Source organism: Nicotiana tabacum, chromosome 6, assembly GCF_000715075.1.
Source record: "Nicotiana tabacum cultivar K326 chromosome 6, ASM71507v2, whole genome shotgun sequence".
NCBI classification, from domain to species: Eukaryota; Viridiplantae; Streptophyta; class Magnoliopsida; order Solanales; family Solanaceae; genus Nicotiana; species Nicotiana tabacum.
In genome coordinates, this window is record NC_134085.1 from 63564453 (window position 1) to 63582620 (window position 18168).

Here is an 18168-nt window from a genome sequence, read left to right on the forward strand (position 1 = left end):
GAATGGTTGTGATTGTGTATGTAGTGGATGAAACTCCTACTATTGCTGCGTTTGAAAGATTTGTCTCATTCTAGTGGAAATTTGCTGCAAAACCATCAATATACTGTCATAATGATGTGTATTTTGTGATTAAATTTGACACAATAGAGGATAGAGATGTTGTGCTTTATTCAGGGTCATACATGATAAATAGCAAGCTTGTGGTTGTTAAGGTGTGGACTGTGACTTTTGATTTTGAAAATGAGGTATTGAAAACCATACCATTATGGATTCAATTGCCTAAGCTACCACTTAATTGCTGGGAGGATAATTCATTAAGTAGAATTGGGAGTACTCTGGGAATACCTATATATGCAGATGCATGTACTACTAGAGTTGAACGTATTTTATATGCTCGAATTCTAGTGGAAATGGATGTGACTAAGCCACTTCCAAAACAGATTATGGTGGAAGATCCCAATGGCAGGGAGTTTGAGGAGAATGTTTGGTATGATTGGATGCCCCAGTATTGCACTAAATGTCTTCAATTGGGACATGTTTGCCAAGAACCACAGAAGGAAGAAACAAAGCAAAGAGAAAGAGATCAAAAGCCACAACAGTTTTGGAGGAGGAAAGGGCAAGTGGAAGAGAAGCAGGACAAAGAAGCTGCTCCACAAGTTATAAAGCAGGATGACAAACAAAAAGGAATAGAGAAGACACAGAAAGAATTTTCACCATAAAGGCAGGATGATGATGAAGGCTGGCAGATAGTGAAGAATAAATCTATAGCAAAGAACTCAAAATATGGGGGGATAAGTGTGGGGGTAAGTATAGCAAATGGAAGTAGTACACCAGATCCTTCAAACTCAATGCTGATAAGTTTGGGGTCTAGTAGTAAGAACAGATGGGATGTGATGCAGGAGACTGATGATCCATTCATATCTAGATGAAGATAGTAGCATGGAATGTTAGAGGATTGAATAAAGTATATAAGCAAAAAGAAATAAAGAAATATATTAGAGACAATAAGGTAGGCTTAATAGCTATTATTGAGCACAAGGTGAAGCAACATATGGCAGGGAAAATCATACAAAAAATTGCAAAGAACTGGAAATGGAATGACAACTATGTAGCTAGTACTAAAGGAAGAATATGGGTAGTATGGGATTCAGGAATAGTGGAGTTTATACAGCATAGTTACTCTGAGCAGATGATCACAGGGAAGATTGTATTAATGGAGAGCAAGGAAGAATTTTGGTTCTCAATAATATATGGTCTGTATACTATTGAACAAAGGAAGAACATGTGGGAGGAGTTAACACAGTTGCATAGGGAGCTAAAGGAACCTTAGATTGCAATGGGAGATTATAATGCAATACAAAGTTGGGAAGATAGGTACAATGGGAATCTTGTTATGGAAGCAGAGATAAGGGATTTTACTGATTTCTTAGACAACACAGGAATGACAGAACTCAGATATGTTGGGAGGGAGTTTACATGGACAAATAGTCATGTCCATAGCAAAATAGACAAAGCACTAGTAAATGATGGATGGATGATGAGTATGAGGCAATTAGAGGTGGTGGTGCAGGACCCTTTATTTTCTGACCATACACCTTTGTGTCTTTGTTTTGAGCAGGAACATCAGAATAATCCCAAGCCTTTCAAATTTTTCAACAACCTAGCTGAGCTCAAGGAGTTTGAAGGCATTGTCAAAATAACATGGGAGATGAACATACAAGGATCAATAATGAAAAGAGTCTGGTTGAAGCTTAAAAGATTGAAGCATCTGCATAAAGAGGAGTATAGCACAATCATGAGAAGATTACACTCATAAGGGGGAGCTACAGAGAATTCAGGTGCAAATGAGAGACCCAAACCATTCAGAGGCTTTGAAGAATGATGAAAAGGATCTACAAGAAAAGCTAGAAAAATGGAGTACAATTGAGGAGAGTATACTGAAACAGAAGCCTAGGATCCAATGGCTGAGGCTAGGGGATTCAAATTCAACTTTCTTTCATGCTAGTATAAAGAACAAGAATGCTCAAAAGAAAATTACAAAGCTAGTCACCCAAGCAGGTCTGCATACACAGAATCAGGAGGAAGTACAGCAGAAAATCATTTAGTTCTATCAGAAACTCTTAGGAGCAGCTGCAGAGGAGATTCCAGCTATTGAACCAGATGTGATGAAGAAAGGAAGCATACTGACAAGAGCACAACAAGCAAAACTGATAGAACTTGTGACAATGGAGCAGATTGTCCAAGCACTACAAAGCATAGATGATTCCAAAGCCCCAGGGTGTGATGGGTATAATTCACTATTCTTTAAAAAAATATGGGAAATTATAGGGGATGAATTAGTGGAGGTAGTTCAGGATTTTTTTAGAACATCAGAAGTGTACAGGCCAATCAATTGCACAATAGTGACCTTAGTTCCTAAAGTACAGAATCCATCAAGAATTTCTGAGTTTAAACCAATATCATGTTATACTACCATTTATAAAACCATCTCCAAAATCATAACTAGCAGACTTCAAGAGGTTATGGACTACTTGGTTGATGATAGCCAATCAGATTTTGTTCCAGGGAGGATAATTTTATATAACATCATTCTAAGCCATGAGATAGTAAAAGGTTACAGCAGGAAGAATATTACTCCAAGATATTGTTTGAAGATTGATATGAAGAAGGCATATGACTCTGTTGAGTGGTGTTTCTTAGAGCAGATTTTGGATCAATTATGTTTCCCAGAGGTTTTCATTACATCGATCATGAAATGTGTAACTACAGTTTCCTACTCTATACTTATAAATGGTAATTCTATGAAGACTTTTCCAGCAAAGAAGGGACTGAGACAGGGTAATCCTATGTCCCCTTTTTTATTTGTTCTAGTAATAGAATACTTCACAAGAGTGGTAAAGGGACTAAAGGAGAACAAGTTTTTCAAATTTCATCCAAAGTGTGCTAAGTTAAACATAGTACAACTCAGCTTTGCAGATGATTTGCTATTGTTTTGAAAAAGGAGATATGGAGTCTATTAAAGCACTTTATGCTTGTTTTCAAATGTCTTCTAAGGTTTCTGGGCTGGAAGCAAATATGGAGAAAAGTAGTGTATATTTTGGAGGAGTGAATCAGAAATTGCAGCTTGATATATTGGATCATCTAGGTTTCTTAAAAGGTGAGCTTCCTATAAGATACCTAGGGGTCCATCTCAGTACAAAAAGGTTATCGGTTACTTAGTATAAGCCACTAATTGATAAGATCATTGGCAGGATTAATAGCTAGACATCAAAGTTCTTGTCTTATGTAGGGAGATTGCAACTCATTAAAAGTGTCTCTTCTCAATACAAACTTTCTGGTCTCAAATTTTTACTTTACCAAGGAAGTTGATACAAATGATTGAGAGTGTATGTAAAAGGTTTCTCTAGACAAGAGGTGTTGATGTATCATATAGGGTACTTATTGTTTGGAATAGAATCTGTATGCCTAAAGTAGTAGGGGGTGAACATTATGGACATCCAACTGTGGAACAAGTCAGTTGTGTGCAAATTGTTGTGGAATATATGCAACAAGAAGGACAAACTATGGGTAAAGTGGATACATTGTTACTATGGGAGGAGAGCTAGTCTGTGGAAGAGCAAACCAATGCAGGCATCGTGGATTGTACAAAAGATACTTAAGGCTGCTAAATATCTGGAAGAAGTGGGGATACAAGAAGAGGAACTTAATCAGATGCAAAGCTTCACCATACAGAAGATGTATAAGAAGTTTCAGGGTGAGTACCCAAAATGCTCATGGAGAAGATTAATCTGTAACAACTATGGAGCTCCTAGATGGTCATTCATACTATACTTAAACCTACATGGAAGGCTGTTAACAAGAGATAGAGTGGCAAAGTGGAGTCTAGTTGATGATCTATCATGTCCATTGTGTACAAGTGAACCAGAAAACGCAGAACATTTACTTTTTAAATGTGGAATGGCATCGCAGATCTGGGATAGCTTATTGGAATGGCAAGTAATCCAAAGGAAAGCAAAAGGGTGGTATGAAGAAGTTCAATGGGCAGAGGTGCATGCAAAGGGAAAATCTGCAAATTCATGCATATATAGAATCTGTTTGGCAGCATGTGTCTATCACATATGGCATGAAAGAAACTTGAGGATTTTTCAAGGGAAACCTAGGCAGAAAGAGGCCATTATACGGTAATAGCACATGAAATTCATAGTCGTGGAAGTGAATACAAGAAGTTAGATAAGAAGTTACAAGAGATGAAGGAGTATTCTAGACTATGAGTTAGTAGTAGAGTGTTTGCTGTTTTCTTGTTTGTTTGTAATTAGGAGAAACAGAAGAGTATAAGACTTGGGCATGATGTCCAAGATCCTAATGAACGAGAATTGTAAAGATTATACTTGGTTTTTGAAATAAAAAATTTTACTTACCAAAAAAAATAAAAAAAATATAGTATAATAATGATATCTTGATGTTTCATATATGTTGATGTGAATTAATTGCAATCGTATATCCGGTATAATGAGTGTAGAATATTGATATATGGTATAATGCTAGTATAATAATAATATTTTTGATGTTTCAGCCTTTTAGATGTGCTTTTATGTAAGTTAATTTCTAATATTATACATGAAATAGAAGTGAAGATTATATGTGTGTTTGGTGTGGAGAAAAACATTAATTTTTCAATGTTTGGTTGGTTTAAATATTTTGGAAATTATTTTTCTTATGATATCATTTTCTTCCAATTGGAGAAAAATATTTTCCTTATCAAGAGAAGGGAAAATATTTTCCAAAACTCCATCTTAACCTTCCCCACCCTATTCCACACCCTCACCAACCCGCCCCACACCCACCCATGCCCTCTTTCCAAAAAGGTTTTTTTCCGTCACCATCCACCCTACTACCCCCACCCCGTAAATTTTATTTTATTTTTTTACTTTTTTTTTGTATTTTTAAATTTTTGTTTTCCATTTTTCTACACTCCCTCCACTGCCCCCACACAAACAAAAAATTACTTTTTTTTTTGCAATTTTTAAATTTCTGTTTTTTCTTTTTTCCACCCCCACCCACCACACAGCCCCCCTCCCCCGGGAAAAAAATAATTTTTTAATATATATTTTCAGTTTAATTTTTTCATCTTTCGATTTACATGTTCGAAATTTTACGAGTTCCAAAGTTAAGAATTCGGAGGCTTATGTGTTTGGAAGTTTACGGGTTTGAAATTTTGCGATTTTGACAATTTAGCAACTCGCAAGTTTATTAAATTTGTAGGTTCGGAAGGTTGTTGCTTCGCAACTTTATTGTTTCACTGTTTATTGTATCTAAATTATTAATGAATACTCTTGAGAAAATATTTTTCTTAATTTGCGTACCAAACACCGAAAAATAAATATGATTACTACTTGTTTTTCAAGAAAATATTTTCTTGAAAAATATTTTCCGTTATACCAAATACACCCTATAACTACGGCTGAATTTCGAAGTGAAAACCCCACATTTGTAGTACAACTAGTTTCTGGACACGTGCGTTGCACGTTTTTCTCGTATAAATATGTGAAACTTCAAAATAACATGTTAATATACAAATTAAAACCTGTTGTGTTGACAAACTTGTAGACATGTGATTTTTGACCCTCCCCAAGATTTTTTATATTTTAGCACGTAAATATTTAATTTAGGCCTAATATATCTATTTCAACTAATTTTTACTCTTTTACTTTATTTTATTACAAGAAAAATAAAAATTACAAAAATTGTTCCATTAATGTGTTGTAGTCATTTTTAATCTTGAAAAATACCAAAAATAGTTTACTTTAATGGTCAGTCTTATTTTAACAGTTATTTTATTTAAGTGGGACTAATTAATAAGTGAGATAGTATTTTAGTCCCGTTCGCGGAGAAAGAATAAAATTTGGGTTCGAGCAACCCATTTTTAGGCCTAATTTTGGACATAGCCCATAATACTCAAGCCCATAATTCCTAGGCCCATACCCCCTAACCTAAAAAAATCCTATAAAATAAATACAAAGACCTAAAGATAAAAAAAAATCTGATCTTCCTAAGGAAAAGAGATGAGAGCAGCAGTACAAGACAAAAAGAACCACCCCACTGTTATGCTTTTTTCTTCAAAAAGTCCCACCCATTCGCCATGGATTAAAGAAAAACAGCAACGGCTAACCTAGGCCTAAGGATCAGCAGCCGCCGAACACCAAACAACGACCCCTGAAGATTGAGCTTCTTCTTCCTGAACAAAACAACCCTGGATCTAACATTTTCAGCCGCAACTCCCAAAAATTCGACCCGCATAACTGTTGCCCTTTTTTTCTTCACAAAATTGAAACACAAAACCTTAAGACCCTCAAAAACATAATCTCCTAGCTCAAAAAATAGGCATACACACAAGTAGAGGAGAAAAGCGGACAAGAATTCTCATTCAATTGAATCAAGAATTTGATTTATTTCTGCTTGTATGGAGTTTGCGAGAGATCCCGAGTTCGCCGTTCGAGGTTAGGCTCGTAGTTTCGATCCTGGTTCTGTTTGGATTTTGATCGCAATGTCGAGATTCGGTCATAGATATAGTAAGCTTCATCCGTGTAGTCGCTGGAATTTTCGTTAGTTAAAAGACTATTTCAGGTTCATTTCTCTTTTACTTCCTAATTTGACATCATTTCAGTTCTTTGATGTGCTTATTTATGCCTAGTCTATTTGTTAGGCTAATTCGTTTGTTAAACACTCAGATATAAGTTTGTCTATTTGTATTGTTCCATAAGTATATTTGTTGGTTGAGAGCATTTGTATAGAACGATATTGAAGAATTGAAGTAGGAAGATTTTTTTTAATGCTTCATGGGTTGGTGTTGAAAGTTGGGGTTATGGATTTCGTTCACTTATCCATCGGTTTGCTTCATTTGTTTTGTTTTAGTGGGTGTCTAAAGGATGCTAGTATGTTGTTTAATGAGATGCCTCAAAATGTAGTTTCCTGGGGTACAATTATTGATGGTTATTTGCAAGTGAGGAGGAGGAGCAAGTTTTTGGGATGGGTGAATTCAACTTTAGTAAATTTAACTACAATAGTTTTGCTATGTGCGCTGTCTAATTATGACCATTAACGTTGGATTTTCTTCTATTGCTTGTCAACTCTCTTTTTAGTCTTGATGTAGTTAACTCTGATTAGCCGCATTGCTTGTGTTACAAAGTGTGGCTTTTAGCGCCTTGCATTAAATACAATATAAACAAAGCAACAGTGTTTATGCAATATTTTCTAGTGATGAGGAAGATAGAAGTAAGCCATGAATTACTTAGGCATTGTGGGTGTAGTGCTACTAAACTTTCTTAATATAGGAGTGTTGCTAATAGGCCACTAAATTTATTTAGTTTATATAGTTCGAGGTGTGCTATTACTAAATTTTCCATGGCCCTCGCAAACCTTTTATTAACTTGAAAGTGTAAAGTTGCTTTAGGTGCGCTATTTAAATTGATTTCCTTAAACTCGGGTGCGCATTTATGTGACCCAAATTCAAATCTCAACGTTAGATAAAATGTGTTGCGGACTGCGGGTGCATTTATGTGACGTGGTTTGAAACATATTTCTATTAACAAATTAGATTCCGCCGTTTTCTCCATCCAAAAAGATCAGTTCTTGCTTTTGTCTCTTGAATTAGAAGTCAGATTTCCTTTGAATATACACTATTAGCCAGAGTGAATGATTCGGTCGAGCATGCAACTGAACTGGCAGAATTGCTTCATGAATGGGGTCGTGGTCATCATGTGAACTTAATACCATTTAATCCAATAGAGGGATCGGAGTATATGCGTCAATTTTTTATTCCAATCAACCGAACACTACTATAATCCCAAACTTCACCCTTCAACAGATTCTAAACTAGTGAATATTAAAATGTGGGTCTAATTCCCATTACCTTTTTGTACTTTCCCTTCTCCGATCTCCAATTAGCGAAATCAGATTAATCCTAGAATTCTGCTTTCGAAACCTCTAAATTATCAAAGAAGAAGCCATTGGAGCATGTAATTTCAAAATCAAAATTCCAGAGGGAGTTGATCAGTTTTGGTCGTGAGAATTTGGTAGCAGTGGCTTCCGGTCATTTCCCAGTTCGCTGCTCCAAACAAAGGGTTGATATCGAGGTTCCGATCCAAATTGATGTTGGGCCTAGGATCTATCATGAGTGGTCATTGTATGAATTTTGCTGGAAGCTTTGTTCAATGAAAAATCGTTGCCTCAGTTAAGGTCCATTCTCAATTTGTCTTTACTGTGGATTAGTTGAATATTATGTTTATTGGCTTATGTTAAGTCATTTAATTGCTTTATCTTAGTTAAAAATATTGAATGCCTGTTTGAATTGTTGAACTGCATGAAGCTATGAAATATAATACTCTCATTAGTGTTAGTTTACTAGGTTTAGTCTCAGAACATTTCTTATTCTTATCTGATATCGGACTCGATAGCTGCTTTATTGTTTTCCATGCAAGATTGCTTAACTACTGTTGTTCTTAAGGTAGATATTAGTAGCTTACTAGATGCACATGAGCATTGTTGTTTCATGAGAAGTTTTTTTTTGAATTTTTTATGCTTAAAAATTGAAAAACTAAAGAAGGAAAATAATGGTCTTTAAACAAAGACAATTGTTGAAGTTGTATCTACTGTTATATATACAATGATCATTGAACTTATGGTTAAGGGGGCATTTGGTTTAGTTTGGCCCCCTACGTGGATGACTCCTTCTATAATTCTTGTGCCTTACGATAATTTCAAAAATGTTTTAGGAAATAGTAATGGACATTCTTAGCTTGCTTTGGGTGCTATTAATAAAATATCATAGCTACGGGTACGGTTCTCGTGACGTAGTAGTAATATATAATTTATAAAATTCGGGTGTGCATTTATGTGACCCAAATCCAAATCTCAACAACGTTAGATAAAATGTGTCGTGGACCGCGGGTGCATTTATGTGACGTAGTTCAAGACATGTTTTAGATGACGTTGAATCTTCCTAAAAAATAATTAAATAAAAGCGGTTATAAAGTTAAAATTGAACCATAGGTTAAAACATGTATTAAAATCAGATAATAGGCCAATTATAACAGTTGAGCGACCGTGCTAGAACCACGGAATCCGAGAATGCCTAACACCTTCTCCCGGGTTAACAAAATTCCTTACCCGGATTTCTGTATTCGCAGACTGTAATACAGAGTCAATATTTCATCGATTCGGGATTTGAACCGGTGACTTGGGACACCATAAATTATCCCAAGTGTCGACTCTGAATTTTTAATAAAATAATCTCGTTTGGATTGTCACTTTAATTGAAAAAACTCCCTTATATCACCCTTCTCGGGGTGTGGGTGGTAAAAGGGAGGTGTGACAGCTCTGGCGACTCTGTTGGGAACAAGAACCCAGAACTTCTGGTTCAGGGTTCAAGAATTCGAGCTTAGATGAATTGTTACATTTGATTTTATCTGTTATCTGATTTTATTACATGTTGAGCCTAATGTGCTAAATGTTGCTTTTTACCACTTTGATATTATCTGAACTGTATATAAATTGCTATGAAACCCTTCTCTTTTCATCTTCGGGGATGTGCACGCTGGTCGTGACTCCCTATTCTGTTAGTGTCATACCTTGAAATAAGAAAGAGGCTCAGACAAGTTACTAAGCCGGATGACTTTTTGGTTCCCGGTACGTAGCCCCCTCCTCGGCTCGAGTTGTCCGCTCGGGTACACAGTCTAGAACACATACCCAGGTTTTGAACCTAGAATAACCCAGCCTCATGCCGGATCCCTAGTAGGAACGTTTGTTTGCATCATGTGCATTTGACTTTGGAGACTCAACACAGGAGTTGGGTCTGTCTAGGACATGTGTACCCGAAATGAAAAGACCATCCTGATGCATCTTACGTGCTACTTGCGTATCCGTCTATTTTGGCTTGCATGCTGACTGGCTTCTAGAATATGGAAAGAAAATGAAAAAAAAATGAAAATCGAAAAAAAGAGAAAAGAAAAGAGAGTGAGAGGTAGGTATTTGAATTACCCTGAAATTCTGTTAAAAAATTTTTTTTAAAAAAAAGAGAAAAGTCGTTTCAAAATAAGTCATATTTTACTGTTCCGCCAAAAAGGGACGAACTACGCGGGTCTGATTCTCACCAGATGTGAGATACGTAGGCAAACCTCATCGGTTCCGGCCCATAATTTTCAAAAAAATCCAAAAATATTTTCCTTTACTTCCTCTCTAGAAAAGTTTTTTTTAGACCCCAATTTTCAAAAAATTCAAAAATATTTTCCATTACTTGCTTCTTTAGAAAGCCTTTCTTTTAGACCCTAATTGTTTTTTTATAAAAAAAAAATATACAAAAATATTTTCTTTTAATTACTTCCAAAAATCCAAAATATTTTCATTCTTCTTTCAAAATTGAAAAGAAAATTCAAAATTCAAAAATATTTTCTTTCCTTTTTAGAAGCATTTCTTTCATAAATTCAAAATAAAAATTCAAAAATATTTTCTTTCTTCTTTAGAAGTTTTTCTTTCGAAATTCGGGAAAAAAAAATCGAAATCCAAAAAAATATTTTCTTTCTTCTTTATAAGTCTTTCTTTGGAAATAAAAAAAAGTTAGTTTATTTACTTTATTCTTAATCTTCCCGAACTACGCAAGATCTGATTCATGTTCCCACATGATACGTAGGCAACCCACATCAAGTTCGACCAACCATTGAAAAGAAAAATGAAAAACAAATGAAAAAAAAAGGAAACAAATGAAAAACAAAATGAAAAATATTGATAATAATAAGGACCAACTGAGTCCATTCTAACATGTTTTGCTTTGAATTGTGAAGAGAGTTTGAGGTGGTCGGTTTGTGGTAAGCGGACAACACAAGGTCGAAGGAAAAATGATAACTGACATCGAAGCTGTTACAAGTGCTCAAGAGACTCAGGGTCAGAGGGTTCAACAAGAGTCTACTGTGGTTGAGGAAAATAGAATACTGAAACAACAAATGACCAAAATGTGTCAAGCATGGGCCAATGGCCAAGGACAACCTTGTCACGAGTCACAATTTGATACCTAGCATGAGCAGTACCACTCTCGTAAGTACCACTCGTACTCGTTTGATCTTCCTGCAAACATTGAGAAGCCTGCCCGAAAGATGGTACAGGAAGAAATGACCCAAAGAGTGAAAAGCTTAGAACAACGAATGAAAAACATGCAAGGGTTGGCAGGTCAAAAGAGTGTTGCCTTCAAAGATCTATATATGTTCCCCGATGTCCACTTGTCGCCTGGTTTCAAGACTCCCAAATTTGAAAAATATGATAGACGTGGAGATCCCATAGCCCACCTGAAAAGGTATTGCAATCAACTAAGAGGTGCAGGAAGAAATGAAGAATTGTTAATAGCTTATTTTGGAGAAAGCCTTACGGGAGTAGCCTCCGAATGGTTTATGGATGAAGACACATCTCGCTGGTATGTCTGGGATGACATGGCACAGGCCTTTGTCAAACAGTTCTAATACAACATCGACATTACCCCAGACCGCATTTCCCTTTCAAACCTGAAGAAGAAACCAACTAAAAGTTTCAGGGACTATGCCATTAAATGGAGAGAGCAAACAGCTAGAGTTAAGCCATCCATGGATGACCACGAGCTAATCACTGTGTTCCTTCAGGCACAAGAGCCAGATTACTTTCAAAATATGATGTCTGCAGCGGGTAAATCCTTCTATGAAGTAATCAAAATGGGGGAAATGGTTGAGAATGATCTTAAGACAGGCAAAATTATATGTCAAACAGTTCTCAAAGCTGCAACTCAGGCTGTCCAGATTGAATCTGATAATTTTAATGGCACAAATGAGAAGGTTGAAGAAATCATGATGACATCAGGGTCGAGAAGAGGTCCCAAGAGAACATCTCAAAGGTATGAGCAGCCTCCTCAAGTTTCCCATGACTCCCATGAGCAGTATTATCTACCTCGGAACCCTCAATATTCTGTCTCTCCACCTCGGTATGTTGTCCAGCCACCAAAACACCCCAGAAAGCGAGCACGAGTATCACAAAATCTCCAACAGCCTCCTTTTCAGGTGCCCTATACCCCACATCCAAGTCATAGGTATAAAGGGGAACAAAGGTTAAAAGATAATTTTACACCAATAGGAGAGTCCTATGCAAGCTTATTTGAGAAGTTAAAGCATTATGACACAATTGCACCTATTCCTCCAAATCATGTGGACCCACGTGTAAGAAACTTTGACCCTTCTAAAAGGTGTGAATACCATTCCAATGCCTAGGGACACAATGTTGAAAGCTGTCGGGATTTGAAAAGAGAAATAGAAAGGATGATCCAGGAAAACCTGATTGTGATCCAAGACAATGACACCCAAAATATCGCGCAAAATCCTTTACCTGCACATCATGATGCACACTTTGTGGGGATGATGCCTGGTGACATGGAGTATGAGAATCCTCTCGGGAACTTGCTAACCGAAGTTAATGATGTTGAAATTGGAGAAGGCTCTGCTGATTCTGATAAGCAAATTTGTGGCTAAATGTCAAGCCTAGCAATTGAAAAGTCATTCCCTCCTCACTAGGAAGGAATCTTGGTAGCTTGTTTTGATGTTTTTTCTATTATCTGGGTTATTTCAGGGTTGTGATCCAGATTTTATTTTATTGAGTCAAACCCTTCTATCCCTCCATTCTGTTTGTGTGAGTCTTGTCTGTCTGTTCTGTTGCTATTTTCATTATTCGGGTTATTTTAGGGTTGTAACTCGTATTTTAGGTTGCTTGTTTAGTTGTAAAACCCTTTCATCCTTTACTCAATAAAATACAGTTTGTCCTTTTGTGTCATTCTGTTCCTAGTTCTTTTCTCGCTAGTTCTAATGACATGACATGCATGCGGACATTTTGGCCAGATCTTAGGAACTGATTTAATCTGGAATTCGATAACTAAAAAAAATACTTTTGAGGATGAATAAAGAGTTGGAATACTTTGGAACTAAGGTCGAGTAAAATTCACCTTCAAATCATTGTGAAGATCGGGATTGGGGATGTTTAATCAATTGATGTTTGTTGGAAAGTTTGTACTAAGGGATGAAAAAAATGTCTTGTGACCACGGCACACCAAGAAGACAGACATGTTCGTCAATGCTGTGATCGCGAAAAGATATCATGTTTGACGTTCTTGAGGTTGGGAGGCCCTTTTTCTGCTACCCAAACACTTTATATCCTTTGCTACCCCTTTTGAGCCTGTGTTATTTTTCTTTGACTATCCTCTTTTGGAATCAATTTTAGAGTCAAAAAAAAAATCCATGTCCCAAGAGTACAAACTGGGGCAATTCTTAGAAAGTTCAGAAAAAAAAAAGAATTATCAAAGGTCCATGCCTTCAAAAATAGAAGCTGGGGCAAACAAAAAAAAGAAAAAAAAGAAAAGGAAAAAAGAAAAGAAAAAAGAGAAACAGAAAGAAAGATGAAAAATAGTTAGACCTGATTCCTTTAAAATAAGGATACGTAGGCAGCCTCACGGTTCGGTCCAACCAAATAAGAAAAAGAAGAAAAAAGAAAAAATAGAAAATCCAAAAATCCCCAGCATCTGAAATTGGGGAAAAGATTTTATTTCATTTTTTGAAAGACTCGATTCCAAGAGTTGTAAGTCCACAACCCCTTTACTTTGAGTTTATTTTGAGCCTTCATGACGTCCTTTCTTTCCAACCCTATCCAAAAACCTTCCAAATAAAGACCTCCCGATATGCCTTCAAGAATGCCAAGAGAAGCATGCGATGAGCAATGGTTGTCACACGACATATAACACTGTCAAGTTACTCACAAAAAGAGGGAAAGAAAAAGAAAAAGAAAAATGAGAGAGTCTTATTAGTGAAAACCCTCACAGGCACTGTAAGGCGACGGTAAGTAGAGATGAATAAATGAGAGAGGCTTGTTGGTGAAAATTCCTCGGGGCACCATTAGTCGAAAGTGAGTCGTGAAGATGACGCAAAGGATTGGCACGGATAGGCCCGACTTCAAAGATCATAAGAATGGTAAAAGGAAAGAATGGGTTAGTTTGATAGATCAGGCCGTTGAGTCCAAAATGCATGTCATGATCATTAAGGCTAGTTATTGAAAAGAAAAAAGAAAAAAATTTCTTCCTTCTGTCCTTCCGACAAGGGCATTTCTTGTTAATATTCGTTTCTTTGCGTCATTATGTCCTTCATCCTGAGTCAGTCCTTCTCAAAACAAGCAAGAAAAGATTTCAAAATCTGCTACCAGCTTTTCAGTTGTACAAAGTAAATTTAGCCAGCAAACTCAGTTGTTAATGTCAACATGCCCGATTCATACAAAGGCTCCCCCAAAAAGACTCTTGTTAGCCTGCTTGGCGCAAACAAAGATAACTTGTGATTCTCTCTGACAGACAAATTGCTCAAAGCAGGAAGTCATTCAAGATATCAGAAAAGGTCATCTAAGAAAAGATCTCCAGTTGGGATAATGCTGATTGAGCCAGAAATACAAATGGTACTGGGTGTTAAACAATCAGGGTTGATGCAAAGCAAAAGTCTCTTGAGACTGACTCAAACTGATCGAGCGAAAGCCAAGCTGCTCAAGACTCAAGGCCACAAACCGACCACCATTTTCAAAACTGACAAATTTTTCTTTGTATGAAACAGGAACAAAGTAGTGCAAGGAATGTGGTTCAAAAAAAAAAGAAAAAAAAAAGAAGGGAAAAGAAAAAAGAAAAGGAAAGAAAAATAGAAAAAAAAAAAGAAGAAAAAATGAAAATGAAAAGAAGAGAAGAGCCGACAAAGGGAAGTTTCTCAAATTTTCCCTTTTTCTATCTTGCTCATGTGCATAAAATTTTGTCATTTGGTCGTCACATTTTGCCTCATAGGATAAAAAGTCCTAGTCTGATGGATTTTACTCCCAATAAAATCTTAGTCTGATGAATTTTTCTCCTAAGATAGAAAACCTAGTCTGATGAACTTTCTCCTAGGATTGTAATCTTAGTCTGATGAATTTTTCTCCTAAGATAGAGGACCTAGTCTGATGAGTTTTCTCCTAGGATCAAAATCTTAGTCTGATGAATTTTTTTCTCCTAAGATAGAAGACCTAGTCTGATGAACTTTCTCCTAGGATAAAAATCTTAGTCTGATGAACTTTTCTCCTAAGATAAAAAAAAACTAGTCTGGTGAATTTTCTCCTAGGATCACAATTTTAGTCTGATGAATTTTTCTCCTAAGATAGAAAACCTAGTCTGATGAACTTTCTCCTAGGATAGAAATCTTAGTCTGATGAATCTTTCTCCTAAGATAGAAAACCTAGTCTGATGAATTTTTTCCTAGGATAAACGTCTTAGTCGGATGAATCTTTCTCCTTTCTCCTAAGATAGAAGACCTAGTCTGATGAACTTTCTCCTAGGATAGAAATCTTAGTCTGATGAATCTTTCTCCTAAGATAGAAAACCTAGTCTGATGAATTTTCTCCTAGGGTAAACGTCTTAGTCGGATGAATCTTTCTCCTAAGATACCAAAAAAAAAAAAAAAAAGAGAAAAAGGCCTAGTCTGATGAATTTCCTCCTAGGATTAACGTCTTAGTCTGATGAATCTTTCTCCTAAGATAGATAACCTAGTCTGACGAATTTTCTCCTAGGATATTTTGAAGGAAAAAAAAAGAGGAAGTTTGGATTTGAAAAAAATGGGTCAATTTTTAGTTTTGTTAAAATTATCAATGTTTAGTTTTTCTTGAAATCAGGAGGCCCCGCCTGGAGAATAGGGTCAGTCTTTACTTTAGTCAAGTTTAGTTTATAGTTTTCCTAGTCTATTCTTTAGTTTACTCTCATCATTGCATCAATAGTACAAGTGGTTTACCATTTTGCTAACAACTCACAAATCTTCCTAGTGCAGACTGGGGCAGAAAAAATTTCTTTTGTTTTGTCTGTTTTGTTGTAATCAGCCGTCCACCTGGAGAACAAGGGAAGACACCTCAAGTTTAAAGGGAAAGCAGTTTTGAAGGAAGACAACTCGAGTTTCAAAGGAAAGCAGTTTTGAAGGAAAACAATTTGAGTTTCAAGGGAAAACAGTTCAAGTCTCAAAGGAAAACAGTTCAAGTTAGAAGTAGCAGAAGCTCGCGGCAAGAAGGTGAGTCAACAGAGGAGATGATCAATGGAAGTAATCTCAGTCCAGAACTAAAAAAAACAAAAAAAAACAAGAAAAAAAAACAAAAAAAAACAAAAAAAAATAAGAAAAGAAAAAAAGGGAAAAAGGGAGTGAATCCAAAATGCAGAAGCTGAAACAAGAGGCAGATTGCTCGAGACATGATTGAGGTCACAAACACTGCATGTTCAATCTTGGTCCGAAGAAGCCGTGGAAGATTGAACTAACACCCGCAGCTAACAAGTATCAAGATTCAGATCAGAGTCCGCATGAAGAACCAACCAAGACTCAAGATCAAGCTTCAGAAGACTCATAGATAGGAATCTTGTAACTCGTAGCTGATAGGCTTAGTTAGTCTTTTTCATTTTTGATTTTGATATACTAACGGGATCGCGGACCTGAACCTCGACGGCACCTCACTCGGCTTTCAACCTCGGTACTCCATCACCTCATTCACTTCAGAACTACACGTGGCTTAATTCCTTTATAGCCAAGGATATGTAGGCAGCTCAGATACCAGAGCTCGGTCACATTCCCCTTTCTCTTAGTTTTAGTCTCTCCAATAAGGGTGGGGTCAAAGAACCTGTCTAGTCGTTCTTTGTCTGAAAATATATCGTATTTCCAGTCAAAGAGGGGCAGCTATAGACATGTGATTTTTGACCCTCCCCAAGATTTTTTATATTTTAGCACGCAAATATTTAATTTAGGCCTAATATAGCTATTTCAACTAATTTTTAATCTTTTACTTTATTTTATTACAAGAAAAATGAAAATTACAAAAATTGTTCCATTAATGTGTTGTAATTATTTTTAATCTTGAAAAATACCAAAAATAGTTTATTTTAATGGTCAGTCTTATTTTAACAGTTATTTTATTTAAGTAGGACAAATTAATAAGTGAGTTAGTATTTTAGTCCCGTTCGCGGAGAAAGAATAAAACTTGGGTTCGAGCAACCCATTTTTAGGCCTAATTTTGGACTTAGCCCATAATTCTCAAGCCCATAATTCCTAGGCCCATACCCCCTAACCTAAAAAAACCCTATAAAACAAATACAAAGACCTAAAGATAAAAAAAAATCTGATCTTCCTAAGGAAAAGAGATGAGAGCAGCGGCACAAGACAAAAAGAACCACCCCACCGTTCTGCTTTCTTCTTCAAAAAGTCCCACCCCTTCACCATGGATTAAAGAAAAACAGCAACGGCTAACCTAGGCCTAAGGATCAGCAGCCGCCGAACACCAAACAATGACCCCTGAAGATCGAGCTTCTTCTTCCTGAACAAAACAACCCTGGACTCTAACATTTTCAGTCGCAACTCCCAAAAATCAGACCCGCATAACCGTTACCCCTTTTTTCTTCACAAAATTGAAACACCAAAACCTTAAGACCCTCAAAAATATAATCTCCTAGCTCAAAAAATAGGCATACACACAAGTAGAGGAGAAAAGCAGACAAGAATTTTCATTCAATTGAATCAAGAAATTGATTTATTTCTGCTTGTATGGAGTTTGCGAGAGATCCCGAGTTCACCGTTCGAGGTTAGGCTCGTAGTTTCGATCCTGGTTCTGTTTGGATTTTTATCTCAATGTCGAGATCCGGTCATAGATACGGTAAGCTTCATCCGTGTAGTCGCTGGAATTTTCGTTAGTTAAAAGACTATTTCAGGTTCATTTCTCTTTTACTTCCTAATTTGACATCATTTCAGTTCTTTGATGTGCTTATTTATGCCTAGTCTATTTGTTAGGCTAATTCGTTTGTTAAACACTCAGATATAAGTTTGTCTATTTGTATTGTTCCATAAGTATATTTGTTGGTTGAGAGCATTTGTATAGAATGATATTGAAGAATTGAAGTAGGAAGATTTTTTTTAATGCTTCATGGGTTGATGTTGAAAGTTGGGGTTACGGATTTCGTTCACTTATCCATCTGTTTGCTTCATTTGTTTTGTTTTAGTGGGTGTCTAAATGATGCTAGTATGTTGTTTAATTAGATGCCTCAAAATGTGGTTTCCTGGGGTACAATTATTTATGGTTATTTGCAAG

At 36.3% G+C, this 18168-nt stretch overlaps 2 protein-coding genes and 1 long non-coding RNA gene across 3 annotated transcripts; all 3 read left to right on the forward strand.

Annotated features, from left to right (window-relative positions):
• Positions 1-1336: 1336 nt before the first annotated feature.
• On the forward strand, positions 1337-1816 carry LOC142181853 (uncharacterized). The gene has a single exon (XM_075255463.1). The coding sequence runs from the start codon at positions 1337-1339 to the stop codon at positions 1814-1816; it is 480 nt and encodes a 159-aa protein (XP_075111564.1).
• A 1673-nt stretch (positions 1817-3489) lies between these two features.
• On the forward strand, positions 3490-4379 carry LOC142181854 (uncharacterized). Its single transcript, XM_075255464.1, has 2 exons — positions 3490-4047; positions 4317-4379. Exons 1-2 carry the CDS (start codon positions 3490-3492, stop codon positions 4377-4379), a joined length of 621 nt encoding a protein of 206 aa, XP_075111565.1.
• Positions 4380-5869: 1490 nt separating this feature from the next.
• Positions 5870-18043, forward strand: LOC142181625 (uncharacterized). The gene is made up of 2 exons (XR_012710390.1): positions 5870-6624; positions 15879-18043. It is a non-coding gene; the product is annotated as an uncharacterized LOC142181625 (long non-coding RNA).
• Positions 18044-18168: the final 125 nt, after the last annotated feature.